The sequence below is a fragment of the Choristoneura fumiferana genome, chromosome 4, assembly GCF_025370935.1.
Source record: "Choristoneura fumiferana chromosome 4, NRCan_CFum_1, whole genome shotgun sequence".
Lineage (NCBI taxonomy): Eukaryota > Metazoa > Arthropoda > Insecta > Lepidoptera > Tortricidae > Choristoneura > Choristoneura fumiferana.
This window is the reverse complement of record NC_133475.1, coordinates 8720162-8740135: the sequence shown is the minus strand read 5'-3', so window position 1 is coordinate 8740135 and position 19974 is coordinate 8720162. Positions and strand designations below refer to the sequence as shown.

General features: G+C 38.3%; 1 protein-coding gene across 1 annotated transcript; it reads right to left on the bottom strand.

Annotated features, from left to right (window-relative positions):
• Window positions 1-4764: 4764 nt before the first annotated feature.
• Window positions 4765-6296, bottom strand: LOC141427169 (protein apterous-like). The gene is made up of 2 exons (XM_074086405.1): window positions 6002-6296; window positions 4765-4818 (listed from the first exon to the last, which is right to left on the bottom strand). The coding sequence occupies exons 1-2, from the start codon at window positions 6179-6181 to the stop codon at window positions 4765-4767; spliced, it is 234 nt and encodes a 77-aa protein (XP_073942506.1). The 5' UTR covers window positions 6182-6296.
• Between the last annotated feature and the right edge of the window lie 13678 nt (window positions 6297-19974).

Below are 19974 nucleotides of genomic sequence, written 5' to 3'. Positions count from 1 at the left end.
CTTAACTTTATTTAGTAGTGAGTGAAAAGGGCCTTGGGGCGGGATAAATTATGATTTTGATTTGTCACGGACTGAAAAAATGTGTTTCTGTCAACGTTGTAAAGATGGCGCCATAGCAGAGCACAGTCGAGATTTTTGAGTTTAAAATATTTGATAATAAAGCTTGATTTTGATATTTAATGAAATAGGCAATATTACTGCATTTTTCTGCGTCAAAGTGCAGCAGTAGCACAAAACCGTAAACAGTTTTTGAGTATCTCTTAAATGTATGGGCATATTAAAAATGTGAAAGTGTGTGTGTTGTATGTTTGTCTGTCTTTCATCGTGAAACGGGAGCGCCGGATTGACGTGATTTTTGGCATAGAGATATTTATGGGCCAGAGAGTGACATAGACTATACTTTTTATGACGTAAAATCGTTTATCGCGCGTTTATTTCAACGCGGACGAAGTCGCAGGCAAAAGCTAGTATCATATTATGTCAAAGGTCCGCCAGCCGTGTGTGTATAGATCCTACCTTTAAACCACAACGAAGGTACATACTTCATTATCATTTGAAGGGATAGAGATAGATACCGTGAGGTAAACTGAACTGGGCCTAAAACTAAAATTATTGCTTACAACGACATTCTTAGACTTGAGTTTTTTTTTCACGTCATTACCAATCCAACCTATACAATGCAAGTAAAAGTTAGAGGAACTGTGATGACAGTTTCATCTGCTGAAAACCGGTAAAAATTTAAAGAGATCACTTTAATTTAAATTTCCCGAAAATAAATCTAAACTTGGAAAAACAACCCTTAAATATAACTTACGTTGAACGCGATATCAGTATAAATGGCACTGATAAAATTTAAATAAAAAAATTACATAGGTATCTGTTTTAGATAACCACAGGTTAGATAGAAGTTGATAGAACCGACCAAAATGCAAGAAAAGTTGAATTCGCAAATTAAAAATAAAATGGTCTGTTCTATGTTTAAAAATGGAGCCGCTTTTCGTTTTTAAAACAAAACCTATGAGGAACAGCGGTAGACGAACAAAGCACATACTGCGGTTGGAATGCAAAATCCAAGATGGCTGCTGCCTTTTTGCTGTAAAAATCGCGATCAATACAGGGAGAGCCTTAGGCCTTTTATAATTGGTTGAGATTTATTCGGTTAGCATCGGAAGCTTTCGGGAGGGCTCGGAATTTAAGGAAACAAAGTTAGCTGTGCTGGTAGCCGTGGCGCTGTTCGTGATTCAAATACTGGACCAGTATGAGGCCGCGTTGTTTTCAATTTTCGCCAACGTCTGCTTTAAGTTTGTGATTATATATGCGATACATTATGGAACGCACGAAGGGACCTCTGTCGCGATTGTGCGCCTGTCTGTCGTCGTAGACTGTAAGATCTCTTCGAGTAGGTAAGAGTAGGCTTTTGCAGAATTGCTATTTATATCAAAACAAAATACCGCGGTGACTCAAGATCAGGCAGTAGGTTCTGAAGTAGTATTTGGGAGCTTATTTGCATCCTGTCCATACTACTGGCGTCTGCGAAAGCACACTGTTTCGTACATAGAACAATGAGGTTCCTGCGACAGGCAAGTTGGTGCTGGAGTCTGGCTAATGAAATGAAAATAAACCTGCAAAAACGCGGCAAATTCAAAAAATAAATAATACCACAGAATAGACATAAATAACTTTTTTCGACATCGAACTTAAAATAATACATAATTTACAGAAAATAAAACATTTGATGATGTCGAAAGAATTGACTCAGCATTATGCTGCAGTAAGTATATGCTGCCTACTACAGCGCTGATTTTCAGCAAACACCTTCATATCTTTGCAGCTAATGTGTTGGACCGGAATCAGCACAAATGAGTGTGTGTTGGAAAAGTGTACAATAAATAGGTAATAATAAATTTATAAATTTACGAAGAACAACAATAGCTTATAATCTGTGATTAAATATGTAGAAACCAAACGCAAGTCTAATTAAAAGTCAAAAAGAAGTTATTCGTGTTAGAGATATGAATAAGTAGCCGTCCCACCTGCGGAGAGTGCTTTTTGCAAATTAATAAACAAATAATAGTACAAGTACAGAAGCTTCTCTGCCGTACAAAAGTGAGGTTTAGGCATAAGAATATTTAATACTACTCTGTCTATCGCATGCCTATTTAAAAATAAGTAATTATTTTAAACGATTCGTTGAACACAAAAAGGTGAATCTTAAGAACCACAATTGTATTGGCCAGCTCTGAAAGGGATATTAGTATCAAAATATTTTGCCATGCCCACTACCCTACAAATTTGGTCACCGCATCTAAATACTCTTTTTTTCTGTTTGAACAAGGCTTCCCTCTCTGCTTGTTTTTATTTGAACTTTCTTTTTAATGCTAAAAATAATCTGTCGCACACCACTTTTGATTGTTTCACCCATGTTTCAGCAGTAAATTTCCAAAAAACCTATTTTAACCCACGTAGAGGTACTAAACTTAACAAGTCACAGAATAGATAATAGTACCTACAAGCTCAAGTGTCTGTTTTCTTATACTCTTTGGTCTGTTTGCCCATGACATTTGACTAATGTTGCCACTCAAAAATAGCCGAATTCAGCTTTCATTAGCCAAACTATAGTATCGTGAGGTCTGTATGACAACTTTGAAATTTGTGTCACTTTAGTGATTGGCTGATTAACTAAATGACCCGGTACAAGACTGTAACGTCAAAAGGACCTCTCGACATTAACGTCATCCGACGACATTTTATCTGCCAAGAAACTCTCATTGCTCTATGCAATCTCTCTATTATTCCATGTGTTTGTGGATATCTGTGGTAATTTTTCACCAAAGCATCCAAAATAGAAAGATAATAAAAATATCACGCGAGGTAAATTCCCTTATTTGTTTGTTTATTTTATTTTAGGTAATGTCACGAATGAATGCTTTCTTTTTTCTATAAGTAATTTCTTTGTGAATTCTCTGCCAGGAATTCCCAGCTCCCGAGCATCAGCTGTTACCACATTGCCACATCTGTGTACCATTACCAAGTCTAATGGATTGGCCACACGTCGGCCCCCCTGTTCCTGCTAATTGTTTGGTAACCAGCACTTAAAAGTAAAGCCCGCCAAAGGACTAGGGTTTGTTTCGTCAATTACCATCTTTAGAGTTTATTGTTCGTCGAGATCGATTTTACGGTTGTTTTTGGATGGAAAGGTGACGTCTTGTTTGTTGTAGGCTTTGATTTGATTCGGGTTAGGCCCTGTTTGCATTATTCCAGCAAAATATTTAGATGCCAGCATGATACTGCGGTGCTTGATCGATGTCTTGTGACTCGCTGGCGCGTCATTATTCGAGAGTGTCCGCCTAATTTACTTGGTCACTTTACGAATTGGTTGTAGATTTAGATGTCGTTTTCGATTATTTATTAGAGTATCTGTATTTCTACCAGATAACCACAAAACTCTTACAAAAAAGTGTCAAGAAAGCTCGAATAATGATTTAACTGAAATAATGTAAACACGTGTGTGTTGCCAGTGATGACATACGGATTTGAGACGTGAGCGCTAACGATGGGTCTCATGAGGAAGCTCAAAGTCACTCAGAGGGCTATGGAGAGGCTATGCTCAGGGTTTCTCTGCGAGATAGAATCATAACTGGTGATATCCGCTGTAGAACTAAGGTTACCGAAAAAGCGCGAAGAATTGCGAAACTGAAGTGGCAGTGGGCATTAGTAACTTAATGCAACTACCTCTTTAGATTTCTACAAACGGAGACAAAAACAAACTGCATTTTGTCCGAACTCGTTGATAAAAAAATATCAAAATTCACTTAGTGCTTCGATGCGAGTCGTTCCGTTTCGCCGCACCCCTGCCTTGTCGTCTGACCCGGCAAAACAGAGACAGCATGCTACAATCACGGTAATTTACACTACACCAGTTCGCAATGCGTTTTTAAATTACAGATACATTCAAGATACCGGCCGTACATTTATTTCGCATTAGCTACCAACATTTTGAAAAAGAAACGTAAAAGCTTTGCATAATATTTTGTTTATCTCGTGAATGGAACATTTCGAATCAAGGTTGAAATGTTATGAATGCTAATACAGGTGTTTACCACCGAACAGTGAAGGTACTTATGCGATATAATCGCTCGAATTCGAAATAAACGGGTTCACGAATATCGCCATCTTGCAGGAAAAAACTGATTTGAGTTGGAGAGTTTACATTTACACTAAGCTAAATTCAACAGAAAATCGAATCGTTTTCCTAAGTAAAAATATCTAATCAGAAATTATTAGACAGGTATTTTTTTAGACATTCAAATAAAAAATTGCAATGATGAACTTGTCACCGTTTGGGAGATGAGGGCCCGTGATGGATGTCACACCATGTTGAACTGTCACACGGCGTGATATCACGCACAACTTTAACTGTCGATGTTTTCATAATTTTGTATTTAATTATCAAAAAAAACACGTGTCCAGTACTTTCTTATAATATAACTGACGTACTTAGATCTTTTGGGACACTATCCCATTACAATGTTTTCATAATTTTGTATTTAATTATCAAAAAAAAAGTGTCCAGTACTTTCTCATAATATAACTGACGTACTTAAATCTTTTAGGACGATTAGTCCTAATGTCGTACTGGACGGTAGGAAAATTAATTGTGGATTTAGTCGATAAATGTAGTTTAAGATTAACGGTTGCCTAATTCTGGCACTGTTCAACTAAGCTTAACAATAAATCTGGACTTATATTTCCAACTAGAGGGCGTTAATAAAATGAAGGCGAATACAAACCGTTGAATCCTCGTCTTGACACCAAAACCTAAAATAGTTTAATTATTTAAAAGAAGTGTTAGATTTCTTTCATTACGAGTATACATACATTCTAAACGTATATTACCTGAAATATCAAACATTATTAACATTATTATTAAGGCGTCAATTTAAAACGACATTTCGTCAATGATACTGCAATACCACGTAACTCTGGAGGCAATTTTACAGGAAAGCGTTATAAATTAAATATCTTTGTTATAGAATATAATGCCTGCCGCAAAATCTCAAATTTGCTTACTTTTGTTGGTTACCTGGCATTAGCCAATATTGGTTTCGCGGAATTGATATATCATCGACGTATCTAAAACGTTGATGATATTAACGAACATGCTTTTTAAATCAGTCAATTTTTGATACCTAAATAGATATCGTTGTTATTTAATACTTATTTTAAAACCAAAATGAAACAAACGGGTATTATACATATTTAACAACAGTAATAACATCGTTAAAAACTAAGAGGAAGTATGATAAGAAATGAAGTAATAACCGTGTATTTTTTGCATGAACCAGTTCGAAGGAAAAAAAAATGTCGGCCGAATCTAAAGTAGCATTGAAACGACGTAATAATCGTATTTCTTCCAAGAAATGAGACGGGAAATGATAAATAGAGCAAGTTAATTTAATTCAACAAGAGTGAAATTATTATTTCAACAGTGCTCATATTTGACATCTAAAACTTAATCGAGATTTGTGCCTTAGAATGGACTTAACAGGCATTAGAGAGACTGGGAATATATGAACCAAGACACCTATAAAAATCTTACAATGGTCACCTGAGAGACAAGCAAAAGATCACGCCCTTACGCCCAATGAGGATGGTCAGATAGAAAGGTACAATCGAACCATAAAGAGTACCATATCAGTACCTATCAAATTTTAGGCGCTAACTGCGGACAATGGTCTAGTCCTAACACGCACTGAAGGTCGGCCGGACTGTTGACCTGTGAGTCAGCATTGTGGGGAGGAGGAGAGAACGTAGCACTACCAGACATCACATTTATAGACGGTGGAGTTTCCCCACTGCCCACTGATTATTAAGAGCAGAGAGATAGCAGAAGAAGCTTTACATGAGGAAGGTTTTATGAAGGTTTTAAAGTTGTTTAATGAGACTTTGTATACATAAACCCCGTTTATTTCACTTAGCTACCAAAAACTTTTATAATTACCTGCAACACTCTCTTCGGCAGCCCCGTTTTCTGGCTGAGCTGCTTTAGATCCTTCGCGTCTGGGTTGTGGTTGATGGCGAAGTACGACTTCATGGTCCTGAGCTGGTGGTGCTTGAAGCTAGTCCGCATCCGCTTCGTGCGCGACGAGGAGCCCAGGCTCCCGCCGCCTCGGAACCCCATCTCCAAGTATTCAGGGTTCAGATCTGGGTCGGACAAATATTAGGCGATGCAAAAACGATAAGTGAATGGGGATAGAACGCGCTTGGGCACAGATTAAGGATCCTTTTGCGTCAACGAGGGGTAGCCCACGTGATTGTAATATAAAACTAAACTAAGTAGCATCCAGTGGCGGGCTAAAATCTTAAGCCCACAAAAACAGAAGTTATTTCGTGACATATCATTATTTTTAAGTGTTTACCCTTCTTTCCGAACAATTCCTGGATCCGCCACTGGTAGTACATATCCAATTTTTTTCTTTCGTGGTGCACTAATGTGACATACAACTTGTCTAGCAGTCAAATTTTGATAATACCTACTATAGAATATAATGGAGCATTTAATTAACACCAACGTAAAGTTATTTATTTCACCGGCTAACCCAAGTTGACGCAAATGGGTCTGAGACAATGACATCTAGCTCCAACTGAAAAGTGATTCCCATCTTTAAGGAGTTGGTGCTAGTTGCCATCCGTCATCGCAATCAGTAAAGGCGATGGAAACTCGGAAACTGTACTGCTCATTGAACACCAAATTTACGCACCAGCTAGGTTATACTTAATTTCAAATGGTGTAAGGAACAAGATGTTAAGCAGTATTTATACCACTCGTCGTCGTGGTCGTGTTTTGACGACCAGATGGCCTAGTGGTTAGAGAACCTGACTACGAAGCTTGAGGTCCCGGGTTCGATTCCCGTGTCGGGGCAGATATTTGTATGAAAAATACGAATGTTTGTTCTCGGGTCTTGGGTGTTTAATATCTATTTAAGTATATATCTATCTATATAATTATATTTATCCGTTGCTTAGTACCCATAACACAAGCTTTGCTAAGTTTACTTTCGGACTAGGTCAATTGGTGTGAATTGTCCCGTGATATTTATTTATTATTTATTTAATTAAGCATTTTTTTTTTAACGGGCTGTTACTGTTAGCCTCAGATGGCTTTTACGGCTTACCGGAGATCAAGGGGTAATTATTTTTCTTAGCGAGCCATTGAGTAGTAAGAAAACGCGTGTTTATTTAGAACTGTCAAATGTAGGGTAGCACACAACACTAACAACATCGCTCTGTAAAGGTACGTTCACACACACCGATACAACCGGGATAGTGGTTGGACGGTACCTCCGAGTTGGAAAACGGTGTTAAATATTCGTGCTGCGTCATCGGTGTGTGTGAACGTACCTTTACAGAGCGATGTTGTTAGTGTTGTGTGCTACCCTACATTTGACAGTTGTAATGATGATGAAAACGCGGGTAGTTGTGTGCCGGTGTCAGTTTCGTCGGGTAGTCGCGCGAGCAGAGCGGCGGCGCGCAGTGCGCGTGTTGCAGCAGCCGCTGAGTCGCGTTGCTCCGAAGACGAAGGGCTACGAGTAACATGTCGAGCTAAACTCGATTTAAGACGTGAGTTATCCGGGTCATTATATTTAAAAACTAATATTTTATCAAAAATTGCCGATACCGCTGATTGCGCTCTTGGCAGCGCCAGCTCCCCGCCGCCCTCCCCCCGCATGGGCAAGACGTGCGTGTGCAGCGCGCGCACGGAGCAGCAGCACACCATGCAGTAACAAACTCATTTGCCGACCATGACATGACTGACTCATGACATGGCTTCATGACATGAAAATTAGTACGGGCAATGACTCATTTACCGACCACGGGTTTCATGACAAGCACATTAAGGTCGAGGGTTTTATTTGGGGGGTTGCAACCAAGGTAGCCTGCATGTTACGACACTGTTTACGAGCAAGTGTGATAAACAACACGGCCTAGTTACATTAACTGTCATTTGTCAAATACCCTAGTGTCAAGTCAATATGTCAATGGCGTCCACATTTGTATCTTTTACCGTAGGTATCATAATTATCTCCGTTGTGTATCACTGAGGCGTATTACGATCGTGCAACACGCTCTATCCGATCTAAATTGCCAATCGGTTCTAAACGACGAAAATAAAATCTCCCTTGCATTATAGTGTATCATGGTATGACATACATTTAAGTGCATCATATTATAATACACTAAAATTATACAAACGTGGACTCACCCTAGGAGTATAATTTGTAGTTTTTATAAGTAATTATTGACGTAAGAACCATTTTGTGTCCTTTAAGTTTTTTAATACCTACCTGTCATACTTACATCGTGGCGTTAAGCCCAGAAGCATATTTCTTACGCTGAAACCTCTAATGCTTAAACAAAACTGGGTCTTTAAAAAATTAATGCCCGCACCGTAGCTGTGAATTGTCTCATTTAAAATTCAGATTTTAACCAAAATGCTTCTTAAACAATTAATTTATAACCACATAAAACAATACGTTTAAATTATAATTTACCGAGGTCATTAAAAGCGAGTGCAAAATGCATATAATTTTAATTAGATATGACACAAAATCACATAATTATACAATTTATTTATCAACGCATACCAAATTCAGTCGCTAGGCAAGTTCGCAAGCAAGAAAACAATGATTTTCAATTTAAAAAGTTTATTTATTAACTTTGAGCATGTAGTTAGGTGAAGTCAAAATTATGCCTAGTAAATATTATGACTTGTAAATATTATGACTATAGGTATAATTTAGTACAGCCATAGTCTGCACAGTGCAAATGTATCTACCTTGTGATGTCAATTAGACGAGATAGGTACATTTACAGAATTATTATGCTGATTTTGTAGCTTACTACATATTCAAAATTGTTACTTAATTTTAATGTATACCTACATAAATTATATATAACTCCGATGACACTTAAGTAAATTAAAACGGTAATTTATTTAAATTTTTATTCGAACGTTGACACCTTACGGCATTTTGTTTACTTATCAAGCTATCAGGCTTGGGACGGTAAAATGTATTTTACTTAAAATTCAAAAAGACGCCAGCACAAGCCATAACATTAAGAAGCCTCGTGTAAAATCAAATATCCAACGTTACAATATAATCACTGATCCAAGAGTGAGTGTAAAAAATGTTAAAACATTTTTTATTTAGCACCTACACCAACGTAACGCGCCCCCGCCAACGTAAAATTAATAAAGATCTCAAAATGATCGTTATTTTCGTATCAAAAGTTTAAGCACAATTCAAATCTTAATTACACGTACTTTGAAAGCTTGATTTTTTCTTTTCGAACAAAACGGCAACACATTTTATGGCCTGCCAGTTTCCTTAATAAAACGGTTGCTGTGGCGCTTGCGAGCGTTGAAATCTAAGCACGCATTGGACCCGTTTGGGCGGGCTGTTAATTTTTGTCCTTGTCCTTACATTGTTGAATGAGTGGGAGGGTAGAGGAGGTTTAGTGCGCGCCGGTCCGAAGTGGAGGTAAGGTTCGTGGAGTTTACAACTGGATCGTAAAGCGATCGTAACACGGGTATGGGCGCTGGGTATTGTTTTCAGTTGCGTTTTATCAACTTTACCTTGTGAAGCGGATTATGGCACAAGAAGTCGCGATAAGATAAAAATCACATCCGGCTAATTAAAAGCAACTAATTAAACGTTTTTGTATCTACATATACGTATTTCATCATTATTCATCTCGGTCTGTATATGTACCACTACGGGGCACAGATTTCCCCTCATAATGAGAGGGCCTGGACCGTAGTTCCCACGCGGGCCTCGGGTGGAATGGGAACTTCCTAGACACCATGAATTTCTTCACTGTTGTGCAGGTTTTCTTTCGACATTCAACTTCACCGTAAAGGTCTTGCTTGATAAGTTTCAATGTGTGTAAATGTGTTTCGTATTATGCGATAAATTGTTGACTTTTCTGTATGTATACATTTTTATGTGATTACCTAAATATTTAGCTTTCAAACATGTTTTAACAGACCATTTCTTGGTTATCCAGATTTACTACATCGTTATTTGCTGATCCAAATTCCAAATCAAATTTCAAGCTAATTGAATCTCTTCAAGTGGTTCAAATTCCCTCATTTATTAGTGCAAAAGTAGTTCGAAAATAAACTCCGATTCAATTATTAATTTAAAAAAAATGCCGTACCGCTAGCGCTTATCGCTCCCGCCCCCTCTTGTGCCCTAAACCTCCCCCTCGGCCAAAGAACGCCGCACTTTAACGATCAATAAAGGCCGCTGCCAACAAAAACTAGTAAAACGCACTACAACACTTCGGCCGCAGTAGTTTCGAAGAATAAAGACTTTTAAAACCTTTTTTATACAGCCTTTTTTTAATTCCCGCTACTCATTTGCATATGACACGTCAACCCGGTCGATATCAACAGTTAGGTAAAGAAAATGTGCACGGAACTTGGTCTTGTCATTTTTGACAACTACTAATGCTGGTTTTACACGAATTAGTAGACGCACAGGACGTAGTCATCTCATCAATCAACAATTTTTGGATTAAGGCACAAAGCAGATAAGTCAGAAAGTCAATCTCATAATATGTACTTCACTTTTCATACCTACGCTCGGCGGTCGCTCTAGGGTTGTCAACTATGGCTTATGCACAAAAAACTATCGTGGTAGTGAGTGGCACTCGTATCTAGTTTGATTTATTGTTGAGAATGAAACGAGAAGAATGGAAATATAAATTAATAATAACTAAAATATTTAATGTTTATGTAATTGTTATATTACAAATCGTCCCATCCGACGAATAAAGTCACTTCTGCAAAATTGTTACTTTTCACTAGGGGCATTTGAATTTTCGCTTAGTTTAATTTGATTATAGCTTTGTAAGTAATAGGAATTCGTCAATGCAATTAAGTATAGTTTTTACTAGAGTTGTCAGGATTACTTTTTAGTAGCAATCTTTTTTAAATGTTAAGGCTTTCAAGGAATTCTGGGTCTTAAAGTAATATGTAATTGTTTTCGTGGGAACGCACAGCCAAAAATTCGGTGTTAAGAGAATATAGAACTATCTTTGTCGGAGTTTGACTTTGTGAACCGAGGTCTATAGGCATATGAAACTTTATTCCTCGGATATTTTGATAATTTTTCAACAACATGTGACTATCTATCTATCTATCTTCTACGCCGTTAGCAATAGAGTCATGTTCAGATATTTTTTATCAAATTTTTGCTCACATGTTTATGAACTCGACTGTACGTGATTATTCGCAATGACGAAATAAATAATAATTAATGCTTATTACAAACGACATTGCCCATTAGGTACTCACAATATGACACTTGTTCCTTGTGCTTGTTTGTTATGATCGCACATGAAAATTATATAAAAAGTTTTAAAAGTAATGTATTTCATCATCATCGTGATCATCACATCCGCAGGATGTCCACTCTTGGACATAGGCCTCCCCCATAGCCCTCTAGTTGCATCCACCGCGAACCCGCCGCTTTAACTAGGTCATCCTTCCATCTCGTTGGAACTTTTCGGCCCCAACAGCCATACGTTCTCCATCCTATATGGCCTGCCTATTGCCACGACTTCAACGAGCTAATTTGTTTGGCCATGTCGATAATGGTGACCCTTGTTCTTCTACATATCTCCTCATTTCTAATTCGATCTCGTAGAGAAATCCCGAGCATAGCTCTCTCCATAGCTCGCTGAGCAACTCTGAGCCTATTTATAAGGGCTATAGTGAAGCACCACGTCTCCGATCCATATGTATTGTCATCACTGGCAACACACATTGGTTTAAAAAGACTTTCGTCTTAAGGCACTGAGGAATTTTGAACGAAAAGACATTGCTGAGTTTTCCAAACGGTGCCCATCTGTGTTGGATTCGACGATTGGTCAATCTTCTCGAAGTTGAACTTACCTAATTTGACGGTTTTTCCTATGTATACATATGCGTCAACAACTTCAAGAACCGAATTCTCAACCAAAATAGGAGTAGACACCTGTTCTTGACACTCGATTGAGGTTTTCGAGTAGCGTACTGAGTTCTTCCATCGACTTTGCCATAACCACGATATCGTCGGCAAACCGAAGGTGAGTGATGTATTCGCCGATGAGATGCCTAGTCTTTTCCATTCCAGAAGCTTGAAGGCGTCTTCGAAAGCGGCAGTAAACAGTTTCAGAGATATGACATCTACGTATCTTACGCCTGTTTTCAAAGGAATCGCATTCGAATTCTGTTCGTGTACTCGGACCGACATAGTGGCGTTGTTATACAAACACTTTAACACTTCGATATACCAATAGTCAACGGTATCGCTGGAGAAACTCAAGCACCGCTCACGTTTCGACCGAATTAAAGGCTTTCTCGTAATCCACAAACGCTAGACATAGTGGCAAGTTATACTCTTCGGTATTCTGTATGACTTGCCGCAGCGTATGTATGCGGTCTACGGCTTGTTCTGGTGGCTGGAAGTCATCGAGCCTGCGTTCGAGACGATACTTGCGACATAATTAGAGTTAGAGTAACCGTTTCGGTATCAGAAATTTCATTTATAGGCGTCAGTTCCTTTGTAGGCGATGGTTCCAATATTGGCGATGTGCCTACAGAAAGTGACGGGTTGAACGGCGACACTACTTTCTTTACCTAGATTTTACATCGCATCACGCTCTAGATCAATAGCTCGCCTTTTTTCTCCTCTCTGTGTATTTGTATTTTTATTTTTATGTGCAATAAAGAGTTTACATACATACAAACATGATTCCGTACTGTGTGATGTTTCTACATTTGCAGAAGATATGACTGGGGCATTAGTTTATTATATTATCCTCGTAAAACGTACACCGACCAGATCGGCGGCATATTGAAGAGAGGCTATATAGGTTAGAAGTACCCGAAAGCGTCGAGCATGTATGAGGAGTGATGAATGTGGATGAAGCGAGAGAACTATGTCAGAATAGAAGCGTATGGCGCTCTATTGTCTCTGCCTACCATACAGGGAATAAAGCGTCACGTATATGTATGTATGTATGATATTTTATTCCATAAAAATAAATAGAAAATAAAATTTGAGACGTAAACGGTGTTAACTTAAATGAGTTCCGTAGAAGAAGGTGACATATGCACAAGTGAACTCGACAACGCGTGTCTGTTCCGGCGTAAATGGTTACAAGTGCTCTTACAACTCTGAAATTCTATCTAGTTTCCATCGATTAATGGTACATAACTATATACATCGTGCTTATTAAAACTTTTTCTGATCGTGAAATCTATATAAAACTTTTATTGCTAAGATCATAATACGTTACGAATATTTTTTTCCGGTTTATATTGATTTACTATAAATAAAGTTCTAAGAGGTAATATGCTACCTTTTACTCCGGAATCTAACGGCAGAAGCACTTAAACCGTAAAAACATAAAAACACACTCACTATTATTTTTAAATAGAAGAAATAGCTAATTACGTCTTTCTGAACCATGATGACTATCCTCTGTTGGACCATTTGTAATTAAATCATTAATTTCACTTGTACTTCGTTGATTCGTTGGTCTAGTGCCAAGTTTATAAGTCGTCTCGAGCGACGATTCGTTTTATTAGGAGTTAAATTCATGCCCACAAAATTAACATAAAATATAAAGAAACCCACACCAAAGAAAACGTGCCAAAATAACATAAAGTAATAAAGCGTGTCATCCCGCGAAGACCGGTGACGACTGACGATAGAACCCCGCACGCGCCACTCGGCGGGGCGAGGCGACCGGCGTGTAAAGTTCTATCGAGATGTATAACTTTCTACGTCGAGCTCATGGAACTTTTTTAGGGGTTGAAATCTCAAAAAGTACTTGGATTTGAGAAATAATTTATATACAGAAATGAAGCTGGAGAATAGCTTAATAAAACAAAACAATAAAATCAATTTAGTCATTTATTATCATACAACCTTTCGTCGCATGGGACGAAATATTACTTCATCATCATCACCATTCAGATTAGCCGGTAGATTGTCCCCACTAACTGAACAAACGGCTCCCCTTAGAAACGCACAATGAACGACAACACACCACTTGCATACTGGTTTGCATGCCAATATCACGATGTCGTCAGTCTACCAAGTGACCAGTCTGCCAACGCTTCCCAAATCATTACTTAGTATCCACTTAAATTGAAATCTCACACTGTACCTACCTATCTGTACTTATGTCACAAAATTGGTCATATTTTAATTGGACTGTCAACAAAACGACTGTAAATTTTATGCATATGTATAACATGGTCTCTCCATTATTGTAATTTTAAATGGGTGCAAGACATCGGTGAATTTGATTTCGAGGGCGAGAACTACATATGTATGTTTCTGTGTACTGGCAAATAACATAAAACATGGGTAAAGAAAGTGACAGCTTAGGATTGGATTTGAACCTCTGTCTTATTGTATTTTATTTGTATACATTATTTCTTTTAATAAATTTCGCACTATACCTACTTAACAGTAAAAGCCAAAGCACTGTGAGACTAAGATACAATGTTGATTTTATACAAAGAATAAATAATAGTACATTGTGCATTAAGGGGCGTAAGAAGGGGATTACTAACGAGAGTATTAGAATCCCGACGCCCTCTGAATACACATAATACACACAATGGCCCGTAATACACAATGATTTTCATCATAATGCGAGGAAAAAAAATAAAATTATTTTGTGTTCCAAACACCACAGCTCAGCAAAAGCAAGACGCTAAGAAAACAACTGAATAAAATATGATTACCCGCCAATACAGGGGGCTACTACAAAATTCGAAAATCGAAGTTCATATCGTACCGTCCCTCTCACTCTCGTATTAAATAATATTAGCGCCAGGAAAACGATATGAACTTCGATTTTCGAATTTCGTGGTAGTAGCTCCCCTGATTGTCACTTTTTCGAGTCGTCTACCATAGATAATACTAAGAACCGTGTTAAGTTTAGAATTCGAAAGGTGTTACGGCCAGATTATTCCAACATGCTAAAAAAATATTTACTAAAATTATTGCAAAACATTTTGATATAAATTTAAAATATAAAAATAACGAAGTTTAATGAAGAGTGGCAAATTTGTATGGTGTAAAATTAGGTTATATGTAAGTTTTAAAGATGTAAATAAAACGTTGGCTGACTTGGAACCTCTTTAGTCTGAAATGGCGTATCTTCTAACTTTTTAAAACTAAAGTCATCTCGATTCACGAAAGAAATACAGAAAGATGTAATGTCAATCCTTATTATTAGCTCTGTGGATTTATAAAACGCATCATTTTACCCGGAGATTTTACCAGCAAAATGTACTATAAGAATATCAGCATCCCACAGGGTCGTATTTTGGGACCGTTGCTTCAAACAGCTGCAAAATATCAAATGAAAATCTGAGATAGCTCCGATATTTTGCCAATTGTACGTGTGTCTTCTTTGTACCTACGTCACAAACTATTTTAAAAGCTTTTGGCATGCTTCCGATTAGAAAATCATTGTGAAATTTATTAACAGAATGATTTATGGGAGAATATTCTAGACTTATTGCTCACTAAGTATTTTTTAAAATGTTTAGGTTAGGTAGGTATTAGGAATTAAACTATTTTGAAGAACTAACAAAAGTCCACTAATTGTGATCAAGATAAAACCAAAACAATACGACACTCATTCACTGGAATCATAGAAATGCAACTATCATAACGATTCACAGTAACTTAAGGAAAAGCTTAGTTAATAATAAAGAAACGCGTAACAGTTAAAAAGCCGTGGTGGCCTAGTGGTTTGACCTATCGCCTCTCAAGCAGAGGGTTGTGGGTTCGAACCCCGGCTCGCACCTCTGAGCTTTTCGAAATCCATGTGCGGAATTACATTTGAAATTTACCACGGGCTTTGCGGTGAAGGAAAACATCGTGAGGAAACCTGCACAAACCTGCGAAGCGATTCAATGGTGCGTGCGAAGTTCCCAATCGGCACTGGGACCGCGTGGGAACTATGGCCCAAGCCCTCTTGTTCTAAGAGGAGGCCTGTGCTCAGCAGTGGGACGTATATAGGCTGGGATGACGATGATGAGGTATCTGTTTCAGAGGTAATATTGCATCTAACTAATACTGGGTGTTCGCTCCTCGTCTAGTGTTGCATTACCGGCTTTCCTGTCCTCTTTTTATGGTTCGCTACCTCTCGTCAGTTCCTTAAACGTGTCACAGTTACTCGACGATGAGAGTGTGGCTGAAGGAGGCCAGAGAAGCTTGGTGTGTTTCATGTCCTGGAGCAAACATCCCAGTTCTACGACATATTCAGAAGGATTGGGACTCCCCTCGGCTAAAAGCAACCCATGCTTTTCTGTTGGAAAATAGCCCGGACGACTCTGAACGTGCCCGTCTTCTGGCGATATCAGCCCCGGAGTCAGGCCATTGGCTCAACGCCCTCCCTTCCCGTCAGTTAGGTTCGGTTCTGGATCCAAGCACGAGGATAGCAATATCCTTAAGGCTTGGTTGCAGAATATGTATCTCCCACACATGTACCTGTGGTAAGGACGTAGATCAGCTGGGACGTCACGGCCTCTCATGCTCCGAAAGCGCTGGCCGCTTATTCCGCCATGGCATCATCAATAACCTGGTCCGCCACTCGCTTGCCACCGTCTCTGTGCCCACAATCCTTGAACCCATGGGCATGGCCAGAGACGATGGCAACCGCCCCGACGGGGCTACTCTGGTGCCATGGAAGCTGGGTAGGGGTCTGGTGTGGGACGCAACGTGTGTCGACACTTTCGCGCAGTCCCACATTTAGGCAACCCGCTCACAAGCCGGGGCTGCAGCTGACCAGGCCCAAGTTCTCAAGCGCCGCAAATACTCGTCTCTTTTAAAGGACTATGAGTTTGCGGCGCTCGCAGTGGAGACAACGGGTCCCTGATCGGCTGACATGAGGGCCTTCATGGGGGCCTTGTCGTCCCGGCCGATAGAGACCTCAGGAGACCCCAGAGCTGGCGCTTACCTCTCCCAGCGAATTTCTCTGACTGTACACAGAGGTAATACCGCCAGTTTATTGGGGTCTACTCGTATGCCGCAGGAGAGCCTCTTAGATGGTGTTTTATATTTATAGCTTTAGGTATATTTATGTAGTTTTTATTCATTTTGTTTCCTTTTATTATTTTAGCCATGTACTTAAATAATAAAGGAACTTCAGTAACGCGTATTTTTTTATTTTCATCGTCACAGGCAAGGCGTTTACACGTTAATCAAAAACAAAATTTAACTTAGACAAAAAAAACTAATAAGTACTTAAGTTAGGTACTACTTTATGTAATTCTTGTGGAAATATCGTAATCAGAGATTTTTTTAATCATTCAGGTTTTGCGTTAAGACTGAGTTGACAGAAATTTCGAATTCTTCTGTATTCGATAGCTAGATCTTAGAATTCTGCAAAGAATTTTGTTTAGCGCTATCCCGCGGGAATCGTGCAATTTACTAGAATAAGAAGTATCCCGCGATGATCTGGATTACTAACCCTAGGCTTGACTTTTGAAAACCTTTGGCACGTAAAGCAGCAGGAGGTGGCGGTTAAAATCCCGTCCGGTGATCAAAACCTTTTTCGCTTTTAAAAAAACACTCTCTATCTTTCAATTGATGCTAGAAAGGACTACTTAATTATACTCGGCAGTGCCCAATACATAATGTATCCGTTTACGAAATAAAATCCTTGAAAAAAATTGGTCATATAAATTACTCGACGGTTAGCCGCTGACGCAAAAGTACTGGCCACATTAGAATTATAACGGTCCGTAGAATTACAAATTTAAAATTTCCAAGCAACCGTTCCATTATTCTAAATTCAAACGTCTAACTGAAATTCTAACCGTCCGCTCCTGATCCATTTAAATAGTTAGGCTGCCCTTCTTAGAATACCTTTGCGAAACAGCTTATTATTAAACTATGAACCTTAAATCGTTTCGTCAAGAGCATTACTTGGCTGAAAATGTGTCATAATCTTGGTATCTATGTAACTAAGCTAAGGTACCTACTTCATTTGAATTTAGTTTTGTGAATAGTCGCTACATCGAAATAGAATTTGTTAAATCGAAGGTCCATTTATTTTTTAACCTTAATGTAAATTTTGCAGTTGTTTTTTTTTTGTAAAGGACTTGGCCCTAGCCAGTTTTATCAACAAAACAGTGTTGCGTAGTTTGCATTCATTTGTGTTTGTCATGTACATTAAGAATCCAAAGTACCTACCTGTTGTCTCGATATTGATATGAAAATAGAAAAATAAATTCTAAAAGAGTGATTCATTAATGTCAAACTCGAAATCTTGGACCTAGAAAGCTGAAATTTTCACTGAAGGATCCCTTCATGAAGACAAAATTTCAGACGCAATTAGTCTTATTATATTTACCAAGAGTCCTTAGATTCTTAGCTTAGATCCAACGGAAGGCTAACCATACCATCCTGTAGGTGCAATCAAAATTTTCCTACCAGTAAACAAATTCTATAAACTTACTTAGCATCTACTGCATAAAACAAAACATAGCAACGGATCTGTCAACATTCACTATTGACTACATAGTATATTTAGCACAGGACGGTCTCCGCTATTCGAAATTCAAATTTGATTTAAAAATAGAAAGTCGGTTACAAAACGTACACAATTTTATAGAATGGATATTAAGTATGAAGGAATGCGTTAGGTTTTTGTAACATATAGTCCGCCACTTCTTATTTCTTCGAGAAACAAAATTGAAAATAATTTACTCCAGAAACAATTTTTACCTTTGACCTATGTTATCAATTAATAAATAGTTTCTAATTAAACTTAATTATAAATAAGACTGCTGTGCAAAGCGCAGTAGAAGCATATACATAGTATAATTTTTTAATATTCCATAATTAATTTCTAAGTAGGTATAGGTGGCCTTTTTAGGTATATACTAAAGGGATTGGTTACGTATGTCTACCTACTTATATAAAAAACTCTACCGTCTGTTTCAAAATACACACTTTTGACGAGTTCCTCAGCTTTCAGCCAAAGCATGCCTTTTTTACTTCATTTTTAAAAATTTCGCAAGTTACTTAAATTTATGAAAATTCAAAATACTGCTAAGTTAAAATGGGACTGGGCTGGACACGTCTGTCGCATGCACCCAGGTCTCTTGCTCGTACAGTTACTTGGTGGGTGCCGGAGAACGGCCAGCGACATCGAGGCAGACCGAGAAGGAGATGGCGGGACGATCTTAACACGTACGCAAAGGATTGGCCTGACATTGCGTCAGAACGGGAGTTGTGGAGGTCAAGAGGGCCACTATAAAGCAGCGGGAGACTATAAAGGCTACGTAAAAAAAAACTTAAATTGATATCGAACGATATAGGTATGAGAGTGGTGGCTGTCTGCGACTTGCGTGAATTGCGTGATCAAAAAATCATTTAACGGCATTTTTGATGTTAGTTTGTCTTCTTCCAAAGATTAGTTCGTTTTGATTATAATATTGATTCGATTTGTAGCATTCGAACATGGCGGATGTAGACAATATCTAATTTTGCTATTTCTGTTTCTTTGGCTAGTTGAAGTATAATTTTGATAGTGTTTTATGCGGCGATTAACCTTAACAGTGAACAGTGATCACAAAATTCTATATTGCTCTCGTGTCTGACATTTTTAATGCGCAAATTGTCTCCACGTGGTTTCTGGAATTTTACTATCAAGTTGTAAAAACTACAACAACCGTACAACATCCCTCTCAAAGAGAGTTTACTTTGACACTGGCGAAATTGTCCTATTAACTAGGACAGAAAAGCCATATTTTAAAAGAGAAGAAGATTATAATATGTGTGAAGATAAAGCATTGTATGTAACTGTACATACTTAGCCAGATGTTATTATGAAACTCGCGTGTCAGCTCATTTCATTGTATTTTACGAGTAATGTCTTATTATG

Bases quoted from the DNA above. Each gene is read 5' to 3' on its own strand.
- LOC141427169 (XM_074086405.1), bottom strand. From the start codon at position 6,181: ATGGGGTTCCGAGGCGGCGGGAGCCTGGGCTCCTCGTCGCGCACGAAG. The intron at 4,819-6,001 runs GTAATTATAAAA...AAACTATTTTAG, and splicing joins TGCCGAAGAGAGTGTTGCAG to GTTTTGGTGTCAAGACGAGG.